Here is a 24,092-nt window from a genome sequence, read left to right on the forward strand (position 1 = left end):
GACAGAGCTTAGATGGGGTCTACTCCGACTCCGTGTTTCTCTGCTGAGGCCCAGAAGAGAGGTGAAGGGTCTGCCCAGACGCAGGTGTAGGAGGTGGCAGCCTACTGAAGCCGAGCGGGGGCCGGCGGCTGCTTGCTACGGCTTGCTTCCAGATGTGCACAGGGCGGGTGGGTCCTGCCCACTTCCGCTCTCCCTGGCCTGCAGCCACTGGCCCCTCTCTCGCACGGCTGCATCCTTCTTGTCCCACGCACCTTAGCTCGGATGTCCCCTCTGTGCCACCCAAGCCAGAGAAGCCACTGCCGTGAGTTACTGCCCATCACACAGGGTTTTCATAAGCCTTCCTCGCGGGTCCTGGCTCTGGGTGGTGCGTGGAAGCCCCAATCCTCACCTGCAGCGGTTAGGCGACCGCCGCCCCTCCAATACCCCCGAAGGGTGCGGGCCGGCCCCGCTCTCCGTGCGTCCTCTCACGCGCCTCGCGGTCAGTCGCGGCGGGGGAGTCGCGGGCAGGGGCCGCCCCGGGCCCACCGGCAGCGCCGTCGCCCCTTTAAGCGCCGGGGCCGGGCTCGCGCGCAGTCGGGCCGTTGCGCGCACAGGCGCGGTGGCGGCGGGTGTTTACGGCGGCAGAGGTCGGCGAGGCGCAGCCGGGCCGCGGACGGGCGAGGGCTGCCCGAGGAGCTCCAGGTCGCGGCCTAGGCGGCCCGATCTCGCGGGCCGGCCGAGCCCGGAGGTAGAGCCGCCCTCGCCGCCGCCCTCGGCCCGGCCTGTGGCGGGCGGCGGCGGCGGCGTCTCCCCGCGGACCCCTCCCCCCGCCCACCTCCCCTGCCCGGTCCCGAGCGCCTGGCCCCCTCCTCCGGGGCGTCCCCCTCCTGTCCTCTCCCCGCCTAACCGCCCCCCGGCTCCCCCCCCCCCCCGGCGACTCCCCTCCCCCCCCCGCCCCGCCCCGCCTGGCGTGCGCCCTTGCTCCCTTCTCCCCACCGGCGTTCCTCAGCCCGCCCCCCGCGCCTCCCCCTGCCGTCCCCGGGTTCCCCTGCTGCGTGTCTCCCCCCGGCCCCCAGCCCCCACGGAGAGAGAGGCGCCTCCCCTGCAAGAACGTGACCCTTCACCTGCTGCGCTCCGCCGGGGGCTCGCCCCGGGCGCGCCCCGTGGCTTGCCCTCCAGCGTTCCAGAGCCTCCTGGAGGTCTCTCTCTCAGGGCGCGTCGCTTGCACCCTTGGATGTACTTGACTCCAGCTTACTCAGTGGGCAACGTTCGCAGTTAGCTCTGAGCCAAGTCAAGGCTCATCAGCGTCTAAGACAGTTCTCCCTTGGACCTTTTCAGAAGTTGACAGTCTAGGGGCGCGCGGCTGACTCAGTCCGTAGAAAGTGCGACTCTTGATCTTGGGGTTGTGGGTTCAAGCCCCATGTTGGATGTAGAGATTACTTAAAATTAAGTCTCTAAAAAAACCAAAAACAAAGAAACAGAACCATAAAGATAGGTGCCCTTCCAAGCCTTGGGGATACTGAGAATTGGCACAGAACCCTGGGGCTTAACTTCAGGTGTCTGAAAAAGGTCTGTGGTTGGGGAAGGAGAACTCGGCTGGGCTTGGTGCCTGTGTTCCGTTTTTTTCCATGGGATGTGCCTCCCACGTTGATGTGTGCTCCAGCGTTTCCCCTCAAACGAGTTACCTAAATCTTTGCCTGTCCCCTTTGTTCATCACAAGCCTGTAATAGTTTTCTTCTTTCTTTCTGGCAGAGGACTGGCTGAAGTAAACAACTCCGTTTTGGGTGTTGAGTAGACTGTCAATCAAGAATTAGTGAAGGCAGGTTCCTGCAAACAACTCAGAACTTGTGGCTGTGCTTGGGTGAAATAGAGCTTTAGAGGTGGAATGAGAGGGGGCCTCTGAGGTGTTGGGGTCAGTGCCTAGGCCTCCTGGCCCCACCTCAGCTTGTACCTAACCTGGGACATCCCTGGGGGTGACAGGTTCGAGGTTCTAAGAACAGTTCAGTATTTGGAATTCTAGTTGTTAGAAAGCTTTTCTGTGTTTAGTAGAAATTATTTTCATCTAATGTGTTCCATGGATCCAGTTTTTATCAGTTCCAGGAATAGTATATACATGGCAGCCTTTCAAGTATTTGAAAAAAAATCCCTCTATATGTATTCCTAGCAAGTGTTCTAGGTTTTAAGATAAGTGTTTCTTTCATTATTCTGCCAGCAGGAGGTGTGGTTTTGGTTCTGTTTTCTTCTAACCAATGTGGTTGGACTGGCGCCTGCGGTTATTATGATTGCAAGACACCTTTCAGCAACAACCATCAGGAAACTGAAAAAAATAAAGGTTTATTACTTACGGAACCTGGAAATTTTATAGCATACCTGGGGCCACACAGTGAAACGGGGAAGAGAGAGAGAGCTCTAGCGAGCACAGGCCTGGGTTTCTGCTTGTATTGGGGTTGAGTGTGGGGAGCCTGGGGCTTCTCAGGCTTGCTCTTTATTGGGGAATATAAAACAAAAGAGGGAATGTAGAGCATGGGAAGAGAAAAGACAAGTGGCCCTAAAGGTCTGTTATGGAAATCAACTAAGATCTGATCTCAAACAAAGGCCTGGTTCTTCATGGAGTTGAGTGGCAGGAGGCAAAGCGTATCTTCCTCACCAGTCAAAACTTAAGTCAGGCCGTTGCATTACAAAAAAGACAAACCTTTCAGGGCTTAAACCACAGGGTCCTTTCCCCCAGCTCATTTTCCACATAAAATTACCTTGTCCATATTTCCATTAAGAAGTGATATTCAGGTTGGAACACGGCCCTCCATGTGTAGTCTGACAAACCCAGTGTAGATCGGAACTGCACACCCCCATTATCCTGGCTTCAGGCTGTGTTGACCCAGCTATAGCCTCCTTGGCTGCCCGTCATGAGGCCCTCCCATGCCTATTGCTGCTTAGCTGTCTTCCTCAGTGTGCTCTGGCAGTTGGTTTTGGAGCCGTATGAGACTAAGGAGGTCCTGTTGGCCAGTTACCCCAGAGTAGTGACTTATATTGGGGATTGCAAAGTATAATCAAGTACAGCATCCAGAAATTATTTCTCATTACTTTGAACAATTGGATTTGCCTAGATTATAGATCCATATTTGGTTTGGCAAGGATATCTTTGAATCTGTTGTTGGTGTTTTTGGGTGGTCTTATGAGCAGTCACAGGGGTGGTCAGGAGTAAGCAGTGATTGTATCCACTGTGAGGGAGTGGTAGATGACCAGGCAAAGTTAATATTCTCAGACCCTGTAGATGGTCACATCCATCCTACCAGCGGCAACGGGGGGGGGGGGGGGGGGGGTGTGGTTACTGCATAGTTATGTAGCCTGTCATTTGGGGCAAAGATTACCAACATGTTGTGTTAAAGAATGTTTTCCCTTTGAGAATTTGAGAACGTAGGCCTTTGGCCAGACAGTCCTGGGTTTGAATTCTAGCCTTCTCTTCATGCACTGGTGTGTGATCATGAGCAAAATAGCTGCTGGGTCCCAATTTGCCTCAGTATGTTGTGAAGCTAACATGAACTCCTGTGACTGGCGGGTGGCGCCTGTAAAGATTGTAGCTCTTTTTACTAAAATGCTAGCTGTTGTATATGAATAAACTTTCAGAGTGAGGTGAAGTTGAAAATAAGTGATAGGTTACATAGTAGAAAATAAAATGTGTCCAATATCTAGTTAGTGTTTGCTTTCTGAAGATGGAATGATGGTATTGAGCTAGAATGGTAGAACATTAGGAACAGAATTAGATCCACCGTGAAAGATGCGTGCTTTCCAGGCCTTTTCCTAAATAGACCTTTAGGCAGCAAACGCAACTCCACTTTGAAGCAGTGACCTAAATTTTAAGATGACTGTCCTAGGCTTGGGATGTAGACTGTAGCCTCAGAACTAAGTGGCTTATCGAAGATTAAACTTGACCTCACTAGCACTTTATCCAGTCGGCTAAGTTCACTGACTGTGGACCATAACCTTGCAAGGGCTCCAGAACATCTTGAAATGGCATGAAAAGCTAGTAATTGGACCATCCTGGTGATTTGGAAAGTATAATATTCAGCTCTAAAATCTTGATGATGAAGATGAACTGTTCCAATCGTGAAATGTTAGAGCATTTATACTAAGCCCTATGTTTTACATATTTTGTGTATTTGTTGTGAGAAGCTGAAGATTTATCATGTGTTCATTTATTTTTATTCCTGGGATAACCTCTCCCACCACAATTGCCAGTAGTGTGCTTGGGATATGTGTACGGAAATCTCTTCCCTCAGTATTTATGCTTCTCGTTCCGCTGTTAGAGATCCAGAGGATTGTGAGGGGGAAAGCAAGGATAAACTTTGTAATAATAAATGATAGTATGTTATTATGGAAGTTGTCCTGAAGCAGAAAATGTATCAGTCTTTGTGAAGTCTGGTGTTTTCTGTTTTTTGCCAGCAATTTACATCAGATGTTTTGTAAAACATGAAGTAAAATCATTCTTTTGGAAAGAGTTACTTGGGGTACGTATAAAATTGGAGAAGATATTTTTATGGTTCATGGAGATGAGGTCCATGTGAATTAGATGGAGGCACATTGTTTGTTAGCAGGTGGCTCAGAAGGGTTCCCACTGTTGCTTTTTCTTCTTGAAGGCAGTTGGGAAGAAGGTAAGCAATGTACCTTTTACTGCTGAAGAGGTAGAAAGGTTGCATAACATACGCTTCCAGAGGGGCTGTAGGAGCTCTTGGAGCAGCTGTAGCCTGGAAACAGATTTTGTATTTGTTACAATAAAATGTCCTGTTGGGTAAGAGTTTTGTTAGGGGTATTTTGGCCTGAAGTTTGTACATCCGAATATCCAAATGAACAGACTGAATGGATTCCTTGACCCGATGTGTATGTGGGGGTGTAGAGTTGTTGGGTAAAATTTAGGACACCAGTTAGTTTTGAATTTCAAGTAAACAATAACTTTATAGTATTTGTTGTTTTATCTTTGATTTTTTTGCTTTTAAAGATTTATTTATCAAAAGTGATCTGTAGCACTTGAAATATTCAAAGAGTTGATATTAGTGTGATTTTCTAGACATATCTGTGTTCTTTTATGCTTATATCCATTGACTTTGCCATATGTGAATATATCCGTGTTAAGGCAGATCTATATTCAAGATAATTTTAATCCTAAATATCCGATTTTGTAGATTGACGACCTAAAGTAAAATATTGAGCTCCTACTTTAATGATGTTTTCAGTTGTCAAATACGCATTAGGTACCTCAAGTTCATTTGAATTCATTTGATATTGTAAATTACAAACTTCGTGATGGATATAATGGAATTTCATATTTAACTGTTTTTTTTTTCCTTCTGAATTTAGCGGGGTTGGGATGGGGTAGGTGGGTGCTGACCAAATATATTCCATCTGTGGTATTTTCAGAATTCAGAATTTGAAATTGGCATGTTATTAGAACTTTAACTCTCGTGCTCTTACCTTTAATGTAAATAGCTCTTTAAAAACATTTTTAATTGCAGTGTTGCCTAAGTGTGATCTTGAAGATGGGAGGTGCTGTGAGTGCTGGTGAAGACAATGATGAGCTAATAGACAATTTGAAAGAAGCACAGTACATCCGGACTGAGCTGGTCGAGCAGGCTTTCCGAGCTATTGATCGTGCAGATTATTATCTTGAAGAATTTAAAGAAAATGCCTATAAAGACCTGGCGTGGAAGCATGGCAACATCCACCTCTCGGCTCCGTGCATCTACTCGGAAGTGATGGAGGCCCTGGACCTGCAGCCGGGGCTCTCCTTCTTGAACTTGGGCAGTGGCACTGGCTACCTCAGCTCCATGGTGGGGCTCATTCTCGGTAAGTCTGGACAGAGTGGGGCACAGCACCGTCTGTGTCGTGGTGGGGCTCATTCTCGGTAAGTCTGGACAGAGTGGGGCACAGCACCGTCTGTGTCGTGGTGCGGGAGGAGAGGGTCCGCTGGCGGTGTTGTCTCATCACCTTCTGAGCATCGTCTGCTGTGGTTTATGCGTAGTCATTGGGTGGGCTGGGGAGGGAGGGCTCCGAGTTTTCTGGAGGAACCCCTCCTGTTCCCTGCCCCCGCCCACCTGTACCTCCACTGTCTGTTCAGCACACCCTCCTTCTGGACAACAGAGGACCGAGAGAATTGTGTAAATCGGGACTTACAGTGATTTCTTGTTTAATACAATCACCCGGCCTGCTTTGTCACTCTGTAAACTGAGACTAAGTTTACAGTTCCCTGGAAGTTAAAGTTCTTCCAAGCAGTTTTGTTTTGTTTTGTTTTAATGCTCAAAGAGTTAATGCCTGTAAGTTGTTGTTTGTAAATAAATTCCAGGGATGGGAAGGATTTCACAGGTTTTGTCTCTTTTCCCAAATAAGTTGTGAGACTACACATGGGGATTGGCATTTTTGTTATTGAAACAACAGTATCAGATAATTGCGGGTTTAGGTGTCTGTTTTTACTCTGAGATAGAACGGTTTTGCCAGAGGAGTAAAAAGGGCTGACCTGCCCTTTAAAGGGTTTCTCTGAAGAGGAAGTAGGGCGGGGGCTGCTGTAGCATCTGTGAGGGGGGCAGCGTCCATTGTTTCTTTGCGGTTGTTACAGAAAATCTTAGCAGTGACAGTTGGTTTTTGTGGGTATGGAGTGAAATTTTTGGTTCTTTATAAGTTCATAGACTTCGGAATTTGGTGAAGTTTTGAGACTGATCATTTGACTTAGGCTATAGATTGCTATCCTCAGATTTTTAGGTTTGTTTTTTAAAGCTAAATGCTTCTTGAACTTAATTTGTTTTGGATTAAGACTGCTTTGTGAAGAGCCCAGGTGATGTATCATTCTGGAATTAGTGAAAGGTAATTCAGTGGAGCAGAGAAATTGGGGGAGCTAAGGATGAGATGCTCTTTGGCAGAGAGGGGGATAGGGTGTCAGATTAACTAGGTTAGAAATGCTGTTGAAAAGAATTGAGATGCTCAGTTCTTACAGTAAGCCTGAGGTGACCTGTTGCACTTGACATTCCCTACAAATTATAAACAGCTTCTCTTAGTCCCCTGTTTGCTGGGAATGTAATTAGATGGTGGGGTGGGGAGAGATCTAAAGGAAGGGAAGCTTTTTTGGGGGTTGCAGTGGATGCTCTGTACTGCTGTGATGTATTTGAAGGAGGTGAATGGAGAGTTTCCTTTCATGGAGAGACATCTTGCGTTTGCAGGGAGGAGGGTGCACGCACTGGCTGATATCTCTGTCCGGATACCACGTGTTCTGGGCCTCCCTCTCCAGTTTACTCAGCCTTTAATGTTGTTTCATGCACATCACTCCAGAGCTGAAGACCATTTTGGCTTCCCATTGCCTGCAGATGTGAGGTCTGGAGTCTTTCATCTGACTCTTTTTTAAACCCAACTGCCTTTCTGCCTGGCTCTGAAGTTTATCCCTTTTCTGCTGTACTCCTGTGCAGCTAACCTGAAGTGCTGTGTGATTAGGGAGTGGAGTGCCCTCCTGCGGGGTGGGGATGGGGGGTGGGGCTTGCAGTCTGGCTTCAGTGCCATGCCCTTGATGTCTCAGTCCTGACTCCTCCCGTGCCCTCCCTCCCCTCTTAGTCATCTTTTTATTGGGGTGAGTCAGGGGCTATGTGTTATTACTGTATTTGGTGTTAAGCTTCTTGGGGATAGGAACTATGTCCTGGATCTGTTATGAGAATTAACTGCTTAATAGGTTTTGATAAAGGGTGAGGGGCTAATGAAACTATGATGAGTGGGGAAGTAAAGGTTTTCTTGGTTTCTGGCACGTGCTGCTAGCCAGAGGGCAGTGGGATGGAAGTCAGTGACTTGGCAGAGGGTCTTGAAATTGGATAATTTGGATTTGATGTTGTAAATAGTGAAAATGACTTCTCAGGTAGGGTGTGTTTTAATGAGAATGTTTTAGCATCAGCAGATGTTGAGAGAAGAGAGCCCCAGGTGAGCTGTCCAGGTCGAGGAGAGGGAAGCCATGGCCTGGGGTGGGTGTTGTGCTGTCGGGGGACCAGGTAAGCCCAAGTGCAAAATATCAAGATATGGGTGCACAGATGGTTGCTTATTTTCCAGTATTTCTGTTGGACTGTAGCGTTAAGTGCTGCATTGTGACTTCAGTATGTCTGTCCAGGAAATAAAGTTTTACATGCCCTGTTGATTTTCACATGGAGATATTTAAAAAAATGGCTGTGTAAGTTAACCTGTAGTAAATGAACAAGTGTGAGGTGTGTAGCTTAGTGAATTTTTATGTAAGTATTCACCTTCATGCAGGCACCACCCAGAACAAGGTACGGCGTAGAACCAGCACCCCAGAAGCTCTCATGCTGCCCCTCCCCCTCCAGAAAGGAGAGCACCCTTTTCTCCATCATCACAAATAAGTGTTGCCTGTTTCTGACCTTCATAGAAATGAATTCCCACAACAAAGAGACTCACCTAAGCTGTCTGTGTCAATAGATCTCACCTAAAGGCAGTTTTATATGGAGGGAACACCTTTATTGTGAAGTGGGCTTGTAACTTTTCTCACAGCTTTATTTCCAATTATTGATAAATTTCCTTTGATATAAAAAATGTTTCATTGTGACTTGGTTATAGTTTTATTTGTTTATTTTGTTTGGAGAGAGCGCACGTGCGTGAGTGGGGGAAGGGGCAGGGGTAGAGGGAGAGAGAGAATCTGCAGCAGACCCCGTGCTGAGCACAGAGCCCTACTTGGGGCTTGATCCCACGACCCTGAGATCATGACCTGAGCTGAAACCAAGAGTCGGACATTCAACCGACTGAGCCACTCAGGTACCCCTGTTACAGTTTTATTTTAAAGATGATCGAAAGCTATTTGTGTCCATGTCTGAGAGTCTGGGCGACCGTTTGGAACACAGTCCTGAGTCCAGTTTCATTTGGAAATAGCATTTTCCTTTTTTAATTCGTTAGTGAGATCTTGAATTCTTGGTTGCAGATCTTGGCCTTTTTTACGCCTTTGAGAGCAGAGCGGCCCAGGCTTTCGCTGTGACGTGGGTAGTGTCAAAGAAACAAGCATTTACAGTGTGGTGAGCAGAGTCTGCCCTGCACAGTCAGAGCTCAGCGTGGGTGGTTTAGGTCCAGGAACACGACAAGACCTCAAAACCTTGTGAATTTCTTCATGTAATTGTACATGCTGAACCTGGTACATTGTAGTTGACAAAACAGAAGTAAAGAGTAAGAGTTCTCGCCCTAGTTCTAAAAGTTTTCTTATTCTGGAACATTTTAGGTCCTTTTGGTGTGAACCACGGGGTTGAACTCCACTCGGATGTAATAGAATATGCAAAGCAGAAGCTGGACTTCTTCATTAGAACCAGTGACAGCTTTGACAAGTAAGATCAAATACTGCCCTTGGGTTGCTGTGTGGATTATAATTTAGACTTTTGATTAGATGGGAGACATAAGTTTATTCGTGTTCATACACCAGCAAACAGGATTCAACTTTGGGAGGAGAATCAGGGGTATGTGCATAGTTGTTCTAATTACTTTTTAAATATTTTGTGCTTTTGAGGGCTTTAGGTTTTTTAACTATGATACCAAGGAAAGGTAATTTTTCACCAATATAATAAGAGAAGGAAGTAGAATGTTCATTTTGTCCAGTTTTCATGTTTCCAACACAGACAACAATTTATTACCTAATGGTTTCTAAGACAGAATTGTTGCATTTGTCTTTAAATAGTATATATAACTACCTCTTGCCATTTTTTTTAAAAAAAGATTTTATTTATTTATTTGACAGAGGGATAGTGAGAGCAGGAACACAGGCAGGGGGAATGGAAGAGGGAGAAGCAGGCTCCCCGCCAAGCAGGGAGCCTGATGCGGGGCTCAATCCCAGGACCCTGGGATCATGACCTGAGCGGAAGGCAGACATTTAACCATCTGAGCCACCCCGGCGCCCCTCTCTTTCCATTTTTAAATAAGACATTAAAGTTCTTACTTTAGGGTTTAGCATTTTTAGAAACACCAGATGTAGTTTTCTTTCATTTTACTTGTTTTTATATTTTATTTTTTTAAAGATTTATTTATTTGAGAGAGAGAGAGAGAGAGCACGTGCATATGCACACAAGTGTGGGGGAGGGTCAGAGGGAAAGGGAGAGAGGGAATCTCAGGCGGACTCCATGCTGAGTGTGGAGCCTGATGAGAACTGGGCTCAGTCTCATGACGCTGAGATCATGACCTGAGCTGAAACCAAGAGTCAGACATTTAACTGACTGAACCACCCAGGCGCCCCTCATTGCACTTGGTTTTAGTAGATCTTAAATAAGGTAATGATTTATAAAAACAGAGCAAAGACAGTGATGATTGGAGGTTAGATGATTTAAGTCTGTATTATGTTTATGACATTCACTTTCAGAATATTTTGTTTGGAATTTCTAGGGTTCTGTTTATTAATAATATAATTCTTTTTGGAGGTCTGACTTCCATCTTTTGGCTCTGTCAATTGTATTATGTCATTGTAGGGTTGTTCAAGGAAAACATAACCTGTGGTTAGTATAGACTTACTATAGATAGACTTGCTGTAATGTGATATACTCAGTTACAGAAAACATTTTTTGCTTTTAGATTTGACTTCTGTGAACCTTCCTTTGTTACTGGCAATTGCCTGGAGATTTCTCCAGATTGTTCTCAGTACGATCGTGTGTACTGTGGGGCTGGTGTGCAGAAAGAGCATGAAGAGTACATGAAGAGTCTTCTCAAAGTAGGGGGCATCCTTGTCATGCCACTGGAAGAGAAGGTCAGACCCCTCTCCTAACTGACACGCTTAACTATTGGCCAAGGTCTGTTCCAAGAAGTTTCCATATATTTTTTCCTTGTATTCCTCATGACAACTCCTTCCGTTTCACAAATGAGGACACAGGCAGGGACAGGTCATAAAGGCAGCCTAGCTTGGGCCAGGGCCTGACTCAGGTAGGCACCCTAGGGCCTGCACTGTAAGCCCTTACCCTCCTCTCCGTTCTGTCTCCTGCTCTCTCCCACCTCCCTCCCCTCCTCCACAGCTATTCTGGTATGCTTATTCTATTGTTAGAATTATATGTAAAAATCATTAGAGTAGTTTTATTTTAATTGTTAAATTCTGTGACCGTGAGCATTATACGGGAGTCCCTTCCTTAGGAGGAATCTTGTCTCAGTCGGCTGTTGGGTCGTGCAAAATCATTAGAGCAGTTCTATTTTAATTGTTAAATTCTGTGACTGTGAGCATTATACGGGAGTCCCTTCCTTAGGAGGAATCTTGTCTCAGTCGGCTGTTGGGTCGTGCGTGTTTCTGTACGTCGTAACTGTTGTGCTTCGTTGAGAAAAACAAGTTGTAATAAACAGGCAGGTTAATCAAACCTGAATTGGTCATCAGGGAGAAAGTCTCCGTCACAAAGAGCTAGGAAAAATGGAAATGATAAAAATTAGGAGATTGTGCATTTTTGTGTGATTTTCTGCAATTTAAATATGTTAGCGTTTATTTTGTTTAAAAAGGAATCATTCATGGTTGAAAATCCAGAACATGTGAAAATTAAGAAAAATTGCTCACAGTCCTCACTGTAAGCACTGTTAGTGTATGATTCTTGTAGTTTGTACCCTTTTCCAAGAAGGTCATTGTGCATACGGTTTTATTTAATTGATGAGATGATCTTAAGCCATTTAACATTTCGTATCATCCTATTGAGTGCTTATATAGTAACCTGTGGAATAGTTGACCGTAGTGTATCCTCTGGCTCCTGGAAATGGACACGAGGCTGTGTGTAAAACACTCTGTTACTTACTATTATATACAGAAGGTAGTGAATATCGCTAAGTAAAACAAAATTTTTATCCATAAATATTTCAAAGTGTATCTATAAAAGATAAGGGCTGTTTTTTTTAAGATATCACAAAACCATTATCAATCTAAAAAATTACCAGTAATTTCTTAGTTATTTTCAAACTGGCAGCTAATGTTCAAATTTTCCTGATTGTCTCAAAATTTGTTTGAATAGTTTATTTGGATCTCCATTTAAGATTTATGTCTTGTATTTGGTTGATCTTTCTCTCTCTCTCTCTCTCTCTCTTTTTTTTTAAAGATTTTATTTTTGAGTAATCTCTGCACCCAGCGTGGGGCTTAAACTCATGACCCCAAGAGCAAGAGTTGCACGCTCCACTCACTGATTGAGACAGGCTGGCACCCAGGGTTGATATATCTCTTAAATGTTTTTTATCTGTGACTTCTTTTTTTCTTTTTTTTTACTTTTTCCTTGTAATGTACTTGTTGAAGAAATCAGGTGATTTGTCTTACAGAGTTTCCTATAGCCTGGATTTGGAGATTACGTATCCCTGTGGTGATGTTTTACATATTCTTTCTGCTCCCTGTTTTCATCATAAATTGTTAGTTGGATCTAAAGACTTGCTTAGTTTCCAGTTGGACTTAATTTGGGGGTGGAGGGGTGCAAGAATACTTAACCTGTTACCGTGTACATTCATATACAGGCACATCATGCCTGTGGTCTCTTTTTCCGATGCTAGCAGTGCAGTTGTGGTCCTGATCCGTTATTTCATTAAGGGATGCAGAACAATACGTTCTGATTCCATCATTTCTCTTCATTTAGTACCTCAAATACTTTTTTCTTTTTAATTTTAATTCCAGTATAGTTAACATACAGTGTTATATTAGCCTCAGGTGTATGATGAAGTGATTCAGCACTTTCATACATCACCCAGTGCTCATCAACATAAGTGGACTCTTAATCCCCTTCACCTGTTTCCCCCATCGTCCTACCCACTTCCTCTTTGGTGACCCTCAGTTTGTTCTTTAAGAGTCTGTTTTTTGTTTTGTCTCTTTTTTTTTTTCGTTTGTTCAATTGTGTTTCTTAAATTCCACATATGAGTGAAATCATATGGTATTTATCTTTCTCTGACTGGCTTATTTTGCTTAGCATAGCACTCTCTAGCTCCATCCATGTCATTGCAAATGGCAGATTTCATTCTTCTTGATGGCCAAATAATATTCCATTGTGTATAGGTATGCTGTATCTTCTTTATCCATTCATCTATCCATGGACACTGGATTGCTTCCATATCTTGGCTATTGTAAATAATGCTGCAGTAGACATCAGGGTGCATGTGTCCCTTTGAATTAATGTTTTTATATTTTCTGGATAAATACTTAGTAGTGCAATGCTGGATTGTAGGGTAGCTCTATTTTTAACTTCTTGAGGACCCTCCATACTGTTTTCCAGAGTGGCTGCACCAGCTTGCATTCACCAGTGGTGCAGGAGGGTTCTTTTTTCTCACGTCCTCACCAATGCTTGTTCCTGTGTTGTTGATTTTAGTCATTCTGACAGGTGTGAGGTGGTATCTCATTGTGGGTTTTTTTTTTTTTTAAGATTTATTTATTTATTTTAGAGAGAGAGAGCATGAGTAGGATGTGCAGAGGAGAGGAAGAGAGAATCTCATGCAGACTCCGTGCTGAATGTGGAGCTTGATGCGGGGCTCGATCTCACGACTCCGAGATCATGACCTGAGCCGAAACCAGGCGTTGGATGCTCAACCAACTGAGCCGCCCAGGCTTTTGTGCTTTTGATTTGCATTTCCCTGATGATGAGTGATATTGAGCATCTTTTCATGTGTGTGTTTGCCATCTGGATTCTTTGGAGAAATATGTGTTCATGTCTTCTGCCCATTTTTAGATTGGACTATTTGGTTTTTGGGCATTGAGTTGTATAAGTTCTTTATGTAATTTAGATACTAACCTTTTATCGGATATGTCATTTGCAAATATCTTCTCCCATTCAGTAGGTTGTCTTTTAGTTTTGTTGGTTGTTTACTTTGCTGTGCAGAAGCTTTCTATTTTGATGTAGTCCCAACAGTTTATTTTTGCTTTTGTTTCCTTTGCCTCAAGGGACCTATCTAGAAAAATGTTGCTATGACTGATGTCAGGGACATTACTGCCTGTGCGTGCTCTCTTGTAGGATTTTTATGGCTTTAGGTGTCACATTAGGTCCTTAATCCGTTTTATGTCTTTGTGTCGTCTTTAGTTTCTTTCATCGGTGTTTTATAAATTTCAGAGTAGAGGTGTTTCACCTCCTTTTTAAGTCTATTTCTAGATATTTCATTCTTTTTGGAGCGGTTGTAAATGGGATTGTTTTCTTAATTTCTCTTTCTGCTGCATCATTATAGGTGTATAGAAATGCAGTGAAATAAATAATAAATAAAAAAAAAGAAATGCAGTGAATTTCTGCACATTGATTTTGTATCTTGCAACTTTATAGTACCTGGAATACTTACATAAAGAGAAACACCCTCATCAGTTATTTGGTTACACTAAGTACACTTTATAAGGAGAGGCTGGATAAATTCTGATTCCTAAGCTTTATTTATCAGTTTCCTCAATAATCTGGTTCTCTAGCATCTGTTGAAGGTGGTGACTAATAAGTTTTTATTTGGTTTCTAGTGGTGGTGTGAATTCATGGATATAGACATACTTAAAATTTTAATCATTGTATGATTCTTATTGAAGCCTAAAATGCCCTATCTTGGCCAACGGGCGTCTCTTCAGTTTGGCTCTTGGACTCTCATATACCCTCAGTAGTCTTTGATGGTTTTATTACTTTCTGGTAAGAAAAGGTGTTCCACACTCATTTTGTGTATTTTTTACCACGAAGTTGGAATTAACCATTTCTGAGGATCTCTGTTAATTTTAAGTTCAGTGGGAATCGGTGTTTAGGGACCACAGGTGGGGCCTTTGTCGGAACCTTCAATACTGGGTTAGTTTTTTACAGTAGAATTCTGGAGCTAGGAAGCCACCCCCATACATACTTAAGTTTTTTGTTGGTTTGGCTTTTGGACATAAAACACTCCATGGGTTTATATTGGTACTTCCGGCTCAAAGTTAGGACCAGAGGGTTTTTCTGACTTCTTCCGTCTTAAATCAGCATTATCTGTGTCCTGCGCCGGAAGGCCTGCTCCCTGACTGTCCTTAGATTGCCCTTTTATTCCCCTGGGGATGTACACATTCATGTGTTTGAAAGTCACTGGAAATAATGCTTCCCTGTGAGGTTATCCTGCCGGGCTGACTTACAGCTCTTTTGTTTCAGTTTCTAGGAATTGCCATATTAGGTTTTATAACTCTGTTAAATATTTACAGGGTTCCAAGGTCTAAATAATAAACACTCACAGAATTTTTTTCCATGTATGTCCCCTCCACTTCACCTGTAGGTAACCACTTTGTTTTTAGTTTATCTGTTTACTCAAAAAATACATAAGCAAACACACTTTTTTCATAACTTTACTTCGGTGAAGATATGCACATTTTTTTCCATTCTGTGTATTCATCCAGACATATGAAATAGGAATTGATAGTTTTAGGTGTTATCGTTGCTTATTGTTCATTTTAAGTATTTGATATTTGGTATACGTGGAAATTCTTTTCTGTCCCAATTTTTTTTACTTAAAAATGTTTTCTGTTGGTGTATGAGAATGTGGTTGTTTGATGGGCATTTGGGTTCTTTCCACCCTTCTGCTGTTTACAAGCAGTACTGCTGTGAAGAGGGTGTGCATAGACATGTTTGTGGATATTCTTAATCTTTGTCTACACCCAAGACCTCTTCCAGGTGCAGTCTCAAAAGCAGAAGTGCTTGATCAGAGACTCTGTATTTTAACTTTGGCCAACTGCCTTTTGGGAGAGGAGCCACCCATGCCCTTGCTGACAGTTCCACCTGCTTATTGCTGTCATCATTGTGGATAGCAGGGCTACATGTCCCCATTTTTGCTCTTCTGTCTCAGGTTATTGTTTTAAATACATCTTTATTTAAATTGTTTTTTTTTTTTTTTTAAAGATTGTATTTATTTATTTGACAGAGAGACACAGCTAGAGAGGGAACACAAGCAGGGGGAGTGGGAGAGGGAGAAGCAGGCTCCTGGCTGAGCAGGGAGGCCGATGCGGGGCTCGATCCCAGGACCCTGGGATCATGACCTGAGCCGAAGGCAGACGCTTAACGACTGAGCCACCCAGGTGCCCCAAATTGTTTTATTTTTTAAAATATTGATTTATTTGAGAGAGAGAGAGGGCTTGTGCCGGGTGGGGGGTGGTGAGGGGGGTGGTGGGGTGGGGCAGAGGGAGAGGGAGAATCCTGGAGCAGACTCGCTACTGAATGCACCTGATCAAGGCTCTCTATCTGAAATCAAGAGTTGGCCGCTTAACCAACTGAGCCATCCAGGCACCCCTTGACTTAAATTATTTTAGAAATCTTTGTTGTATCAGAAAAATATGTCAGACCTTTTATTGGAATTGTGTTATGTGTGTATTAATTTGAGGATCATAGACATATTTTCAGTATCCATCTCCTTGTCTGGAACATGGAATATGGATTTATAGTTTTCTTGAACAGTTCACACGTTATTTATCGATTGTATTTAGATATTTGATGTTCATTGTAACTAGAACCTCTCCTTAGAAAAAATGTTTTTAAAAAGAAGTTTTTGCTGGTACACAAGAGTATGAATGACTTGTTGATGTTTACCTGGTACGTGGCTACTTAATGCTTTCAGTTCTAAGGTTCGTGATATAGAATCTTAGTTTTTAGAGGATTTGCTGGCTTACGTATTTTTAGACAAGAGAGTATATAATCTTCGCATGTCATAGCTGAGCAGAAAATAGCACTGTGACCTGCTTGGGCCTTTCAGAAACTGGCACCGTCACGGAATACACAGGAGGGCCATGTTGCCTAATTAGGTTCTTCTGATGCCCCTAATGCTGTGATTCATAGGAATGTTTTCATGACCTTCAGTGCAAGTCTGGGTGTCGTGGCGATGATGTCACACAGAAACTCAGTGCTGTAGTGAGGAGAAGCTCTGACAGAGGCGACGGGACCGTGAAGCTGCAATAGTAGCTGCTGTTGGGTGTGTGGTCCTGTTGTTGCAGGAAGGTCTTTTTATGGTTTCTGTCCTCCAGAAAAAACAGCCTGGGATCCCGTCTAGACTGGGGCATTGCAGGTGGTCGGGAATGTCTTTAATGACTTTGACTTTAGAATGTACGTCCGCCCCCCGCCCCCCCCCCCGCCCCACTATTGCCCTCAGCGCTGACTCTTGCGGAGAGCCCAGGGAAGTTGTCTCATCCGATTGTCTCTTCTTGGTTTGGTGTCCTTTGACTTCTTTTCTCTAAAAATACATATGAGGTCTAGAGGCTTTGAATATATTCAGGCAAAATATCCTTGCAAGTATAATAATTCATTACGGGTACTTCATGTCATATCACTTTAGGGGCCTCTGTTGTCAGGTTATTTCATTATTAGCATATCTGTGTTTTTTTTAGTTTATATGTAGGAGTGATTAAATATCAACTAACAGTAGCCAAATCTTGTGAATATTCTTGTTTTCTCTTTGGGGCAGTTGACTAAGATAACACGAACTGGTCCTTCTGCTTGGGAAACCAAAAAGATTCTGGCAGTTTCTTTTGCTCCTTTGATCCAGCCCTGTCATTCAGAGTCTGGAAAATCAAGACTTGTCCAGTTACGTAAGTACAAAGACCCTTATTTATCTTTTAGATCTTTTAAATAATCTCAGTAGAATTTGAAGAGAAAGACAAATTGTAAGGAATCTTTTAATATTAAAGAGCGTTTTTCTACCCATTGAAACCTTAAAATGTTACAAATGATTTTTAGAAATTGAAAAATCATCTGTTTTCAGCCTATTTTAGGTTACTTCTGCCTTCTTTTAAATCTACAGGAATTATTGCTGGTCATGCCATTGAAAGCAGAAGACTCCCATGAGAGGGAGTTAATTCTGCTTGGTGGAGAGGTCTCACAGAGAGACTGTGTTGCCAGCACCACTGGGCCAGAGGGCTCTTGCAGAGTCACGGGACTCTTTCCTCCTTGGGGCCGCCTCGTGGGCACATGCTTCAGCCGGTCTGCTGGTGTATGGTGGGAGGCTTACCGTGGAGCCTTACTTGGCTAGGCGTGTAGAACCACAAAGAGCTGACATCAGGGCCAGCATTCATCCAGATACTGTTGTATAATTTAAACAAATTTATATGGCAATGAGAATAGCAAATGATTTTATTTAAAATAAGACCAATAAGAGCATGGATTCTGCATTCTGATCATTTAGAAAATTTGGAAAATGCACCAAAAAAAAAAAAAAGGGAAAAAAATAACCATAATCTCACCACCCAAAGATAATACATGTTGGCAAATTCCTTCCAGAATTTTTTTTTTTTAATTTGTGAGGAATCATTTATCAGATAGTCATGCTCTGCCTTGGTCTCTGCTAAGTGGAGGTTGCATGCGGTAGATGTGGTCCTTGAAATTTGGTAAGAGCAACAGTACAATACAGAAAGGGGCTGAGAAGGGCCAGGGAGGGTTTGACAGAGGATGGGATGTTTTGGGTGAAAGTACATTCTTTGAAGAGAGAAGAAAGGGAGAAGAGGCATGAGCAGAGGCTGATGGGGACTTTGTACATGCATGCTCCTCAGCGTGGTCCGAGTGCGGGTGTATAGGAGAAACTAGTCCACTACGTAGGTCGGACTTGTCATGGAGGCTGTGGGAGCCACCAGACGTGTGATCGAAAAGATGTGGTGCTTCTGTCTTCTCGACGACCCTGCTGGCCAGGGTCACCGGCATGCTCCCTGGAAATCTGCCCAGGAGAAGCTAGCATTGCTCGCAGTCAGCCAGGGCGCGGCCTTCCAGAACACTGCCCGAGCGTCGGAAGGTGAGGCTGTGGTCAGTGCATCTATGCAGCTTCGATGGGGGTTTGGTTGGACACGAGTCTCTTGGTGTGAGGGCCTGACTGGGTCTGGGTAAGAGTTGTGACAGCGTGGAGGGCACCCTGAGATGCGGGTTTTGAGGCTGGACTTCAGAGCCAATGCTGGATAATAAATAACGTGATGTTTGGGTTCCAGCAGTGAACAGCTAGTTATTTGTAACTTTGTCTTCCTGGGCCAGAGTTTTCTAACTAGCAAAGTTGTGTCCATGGAGACGGCCTCTGCAGCTGAAGGGATTCGGGGGCAGGCACATACGGTGTTTCTGAGAAAGGATGTGTGCCCTGAGGTGTCCGGCACCTGTTGTAGATGTGGGTCTGGGGAGGCTCGGGACCCCAGTCAGGAATGGAGCAGAGCCCTGCGAGCCACCGCCCAGTCTTTGTTACTCGATGTCAAACCAAGGGTTGATGGGGACGTGGAGTGGGGGAGATGGTAGAAATCAGCACCCGAGGGAGCACTACAGCCGCGGTGGGGGAGGGACTGGCAGCAGAGACTTGGGCCGAGTTGGTTCCCTTCAAGTGGGACCTCAGGGAGAGCCGGAGAAGGAGTCCGTTCAGCAGACTGAGGGGCAGGGCAAGGAAAGGTGGGTGTATTGAGCAGGAAGTCGTGATTACGGTGTTGTGTAGTGAGACACGTGGGGCATGTGCTGGAGCTTGTCCTGGACAACAGGGAGGAGACAGTTGAGCAGGAGAGGAGGCCTAGTGTGGACACGGGAGAAGGTGCCGAGAGCCTGGGGCCCGGCGGGCTTCCCTGGGCTCCCGTGGAACAGGGAGCATTGCACGGGATTCTGTGCAGGCCACTTTGATTTGGGTAGTAAATGTTACAGACAACATAAGAACCCTCCCTATATTGTAGGTTGTCATCTTTTTTGGAAGAAGTTAGGTACTGGAGCCCCACATCTTCCTCTCCTGCTCCCCCTGCTTGTGCTCTCTCTGTCAAATAAATAAAATCTTAGGGGAAAAAAAAAAGTTAGGTCCTGGAGGGAGAAAAGTGATGGTGGTTTTCAGTATAATGTATTTAGACACACAACCCCCCTAATTCCTCCCCCTTTAAGAAGAACTCTCCTGTTGCCATGTGTGTACCGCCTGCCTTACACTGAGCTGGACTTGAATCTCCAGATTTTATTTTTCCTTGGTATGCTTTGGAGTTTGTGTACTTACTAAAAATGTTTTGGATTTGCTTTTCTCTAATAAAAAAGGAACAAATACTCAATTTGTAAAGTACTGTGAAAATGTAAAGATAGATAAAAGAATTCTGGAGCATTACATTCACTGCATGAGCTAGAACCCAGGAATGAATACAGTAAACAGAGTCATGAACCCAGGGTTTTCTTCTGCTTCTGACTGATGAGACAAACAACCTTGCTTCCTTTCCTTATATGAGTTCGGGTTCGTGTGTTTGAAAATACCACTGAGAAGGACCACAGACATGCGTGTCAGAGCTGTCATCCCAGCTGTTTGCTGGGAGTGCTCCTCTGTGCTTGTGCTGTAAATAACGCTCGCGAATGACCGCGACCGCGAATGACCGTGAGGGGATGGGTTTCTAGAGTTAGGGCCCTGTGCTGTCTGGGTCCCTTGCTGATGAGGTTGACGCATCTCCTTTGCTCCGCAGCGCCCCTGGCTGTGCGGAGCCTCCAGGATCTGGCTCGAATCGCCATCCGGGGCACCATTAAAAAGGTCATCCGTCAGGAAACAGTGAGCAGCGGCGGAAATGGACTGAAGAACACTCCCAGGGCCAAGCGAAGGAGAGTGCGCCGCCGTCGCATGGAAACGATCGTCTTTTTGGACAAAGAGGTATTTGCCAGTCGGATCTCCAGCCCATCCGATGACAACAGCTGTGAGGACTTGGAAGAGGAGCAGCGGGAGGAGGACAGAGCCCCGCCGCCGGACGCGAAGCCAGCCCGACCAGTGAACTTCCTTCGTGAGAAGGTCCTGAGCCTCCCTCTGCCAGATCCCCTGAAATACTACCTGCTCTATTACAGAGAGAAGTAAGTCTGTGGGGGCTGAACGGAGGCGGAGCCCAAGGCTGCACCCCACGCCCTCACGGGGTTGCCCGGGCACATGCTATGGGGAAGGAGAGTGCGGTCCTCTCCACCTTTTTGTCTTCAGTTTGTTCTTGGTTTTCCTCTAGAATTCCATTCATTGGTATCATTTCAGTAAACATAATCTGACAAAGTGCATAGGAGAATGTTTTCTCAAAAGGGAGAGACTGTCCTGGAGACAAGGGTGTTTGCTTTTTGCTCTGGTGAAGCTCTTGACACCTGCACGCAGAGACCACCCAAGACACACCTGTGTGCATTACCCACGAAGCAGTGACATTGAAATTAACCAAGACACACCTGTGTGCATTACCCACGAAGCAGTGACATTGAAATTAACCAAGACACACCTGTGTGCATTACCCACGAAGCAGTGACATTGAAATTAACCTGTGTTGCTTATAAAATGTGAAAGCAAGCACAAGTTTGCAAGTGTGTAACATCTTTCCTGGGTGTGACACACTTGTGTCTGAGTTAGAACTTTATGGTATCAACCTCTTAATTACTGGCACTGAGCTCCACTAACCCTTTTAGTTCTCTGGAGGGGGGAACATTATTGAAAAGCTCTCCCTTATTTTAAATAAATGTGATTAAATCTTATGTGAGTTGTTGATTGTGATTTCAAAAGAGGGAAATTGTGATGGGGAAGGAGGGTTAAAAGTATCAAACTGCCAGATGTCTCTGTGGAATTCCAAAATAATCCAAGGAATATTTTCCTGACACCTTTTTTCTTATCTTTGGAAGAGCCAATGTCGGGTAATCCCTTACAAAATACTCAAGAATGAAACAAGTGTTGTGTGTACTAAGCTACATTACTTTTACCCTAAGGGTAGGGATGACTCATGACCCAACCTTGAATATGCTAATGGGTGTCTAAGGCGTGGATGTGCTCAGTCCTCAGAACAGGTGCAAAGTATTAAAACTGCAGGAAATACAGTGGGGACAATGTTACAGACAGCCTGTGCTTTTTTTTTAAACTTCAGTTGGCTATTTTTCTGTAATCGCATTAGAGTACTGATTAATAGGTTTTATCTTTTATAATTCTGGAGAAAAAGACATGTTAGTTTTCTAATTTTTCTTAATAACAAATACATGTATTTTAGTAGCTCCATTGCATTAGAATAATGGTGTAACCACCAGTGACTTGTGAAATCTACCTTCTCCAGGCCCTTTGGGTTGAGCGCTTTCTGTCTTTACCTAGTTCTGGGTCTAGAAGAAAAGGCCATCCTGTCAGATGGCAGAATGTTTTCAAATTACAATTGGTTCTTTTCAAACTTACTTTTTGTTCCAAAAGAAAAGTATGGTATAAAATGTCAGCAAGAAACTCGAACTCAGAGTGCTGATGTTGGATCAGTCATCCAGAGTTTATGACTAATGTTATCCCTCAGCCTCTTGGGTGTTGCTGAGCTTGTCTTTGTGGTTTCCCCAGCTGAACCGAGTTCTGGTAGTTTATTTAATTTCTTTCTTTCTTTCTTTTTTAACCTTTTCTTCTTTTTTAAGTAACTGAATCATTTTTTTTTTCACAGGATACTGTGTGCATGCATACCTGGGAAAACATGTCTGTTGCCCTAGATTTGAAAATGTAATCCTTTGTAAAGACAGTTACTTCATAGTCATTTTTAGCCTGCTTTTAACTGAAGGTCAAGCATCCTTGTCTCAGAAGCGCATGGTTTATGTTTACTTGCGATCACTTCGTAGTGTGCACATCTTTGCTGACATCATTCTAATTGATATGTAGCAATCTCTGCAATACGTGGACATTTGGAGCATAATGTTAAACACATGATATTTGTGAAGTCTGTTACACTAGGTGGCTTGACTAAGTTTTTTAATTGTATGTGGATTTTATTTTTTTTAAAACCACATTTGCCTTTATGCTAGCCTATAAAAACTCCTCATAATGCATAAGACATGTTTTTCCCTATATATGTCAAACCTTTCCTAACATTTGTGTTTGTATTTACATGTTGTCGGTTTGTGATGTTTAAACCAGAATTTGGTTAAAAGTATATATAGATATAATATATGTGAAATAGTTTGGTGTTTATCTTATACACGTCGAGAAGAATTGTAAATGGGTTTTCCTGGGCTGAAGTGCCCCTCACCAGAGTCCAGTATGATGCACTACTACTCTCTGTTTCCTGACAGATGGATTATGTGTCGCCTGTAACCTCTATATTGTAAACCACATTCTAGACAACTGTTGACAAATTTTATGTTTTGAGTATGTATTTCTGTATGCGATTTTTGTCTTGAAAGTAGTAAAGCCATAGACATGTGCAAAGGAAATATCAAATGTATAAATATCAAGTATGTAATGTAAAAATCAACTGTGTATGTAACAATGGTTTTGCGAGTCTGGACCTTTCAGGGAATTAATGCCAGAAATTTCAAACAAAAATTTTAGTGAGTGGATATACATTGGATAAATACAAAGGATATCAATAAACATAGTTATGGCACTTGGGCCTTCTTGGCATGGCTTGTGTTTCCTGTGTGGGATTGAAATTCTTGACTACATATTTTCCAAAAATCTTTAAAAATAAACTTTTTCTTTATTACAAGCATGTGTTTTCTCCTACTCTTTGTGTTATTGCCTCATTCTGTACCATGCTAGTACACTTAGGGAAGACATTGTTATTTTTTTTGAAGATTTATGTATTTGAGAGAGAGCACAAGCACGTGCTTAAGTGGAGGGGGAAGGGCAGACGGGGAGAGAGAGAATCCCTCAGGCTCTGCCGAGCACAGAGCCCGATGCGGGGCTTGATCCCACGACCATGAGATCACGACCCGGGCCAAAACCAAGAGTCGGACGGTCAACTGACTGTGTTACCCAGTCGACATTATTTTTAACTAAACACACTTAGTTTGAATGGCAAAACAGAAAAGTGGTAGCTCGGACTCCATGAGAGAATACGTGTCTGAAGGGTGTTTATGGTTAGTTTTTGGGCACAATTTTCCTATTTCGCGAAAAGGTTAAACAAAAGATAATTGGGTAACGGTAACATATTTTCATGGCAGCAAGGGATGAGGGTTAGGGTGATGGTGAGAATTTACGTTTAGGGTTGGGTTTGGGGGGGTCAGGGACCAGGTGCCAGGGCCATGCTTTAGGATTGGGGCCTAGGGGTGCCTGAGTGGCTCAGTTGATTAAGTGGCTGCCTTTGGCTCAGGTCATGATCCCAGGGTCCTGAGATTGAGCCTGGCGTCGGGCTCCCTGCTCAGTGGAGAGCCTGCTTCTCCCTCTCCCTCTGCCTGCCGCTCTGCCTACTTGTGATCTCTCTCGGTCAAGTAAATAAATAAAACCTTAAAAAAAAAAAAAAAAGGATTGGGGCCTCCGCTCAGGGTCAG

The 24,092-nt window shown here is 44.0% G+C and overlaps 1 protein-coding gene across 4 annotated transcripts; it reads left to right on the forward strand.

The window, feature by feature from the left end:
• The first annotated feature begins 48 nt into the window (after window positions 1-48).
• On the forward strand, window positions 49-23,308 carry PCMTD2 (protein-L-isoaspartate (D-aspartate) O-methyltransferase domain containing 2). Of its 4 annotated transcripts, XM_045886188.3 has the most exons (8): window positions 593-727; window positions 1,732-1,798; window positions 5,487-5,817; window positions 9,218-9,320; window positions 10,552-10,723; window positions 17,341-17,464; window positions 20,318-20,693; window positions 22,271-23,308. In XM_045886188.3, the coding sequence occupies exons 3-8, from the start codon at window positions 5,511-5,513 to the stop codon at window positions 22,314-22,316; spliced, it is 1,128 nt and encodes a 375-aa protein (XP_045742144.1). In that variant the 5' UTR covers window positions 593-727; window positions 1,732-1,798; window positions 5,487-5,510; the 3' UTR covers window positions 22,317-23,308. The 4 variants fall into 4 exon arrangements, with proteins under 4 accessions (XP_045742145.1, XP_045742143.1, XP_045742144.1 ...); XM_045886189.3 differs by lacking the exons at window positions 593-727; window positions 1,732-1,798 and adding an exon at window positions 49-301; XM_045886187.3 differs by lacking the exon at window positions 1,732-1,798 and having other exon boundaries at window positions 589-727.
• The last annotated feature ends 784 nt before the right edge of the window (window positions 23,309-24,092 follow it).

This window comes from Mirounga angustirostris, unplaced genomic scaffold (assembly GCF_029215605.1).
Source record: "Mirounga angustirostris isolate CCGP_5_RB_7025 unplaced genomic scaffold, mMirAng1.0.hap1 SCAF_10, whole genome shotgun sequence".
In the NCBI taxonomy this organism is placed as follows: domain Eukaryota; kingdom Metazoa; phylum Chordata; class Mammalia; order Carnivora; family Phocidae; genus Mirounga; species Mirounga angustirostris.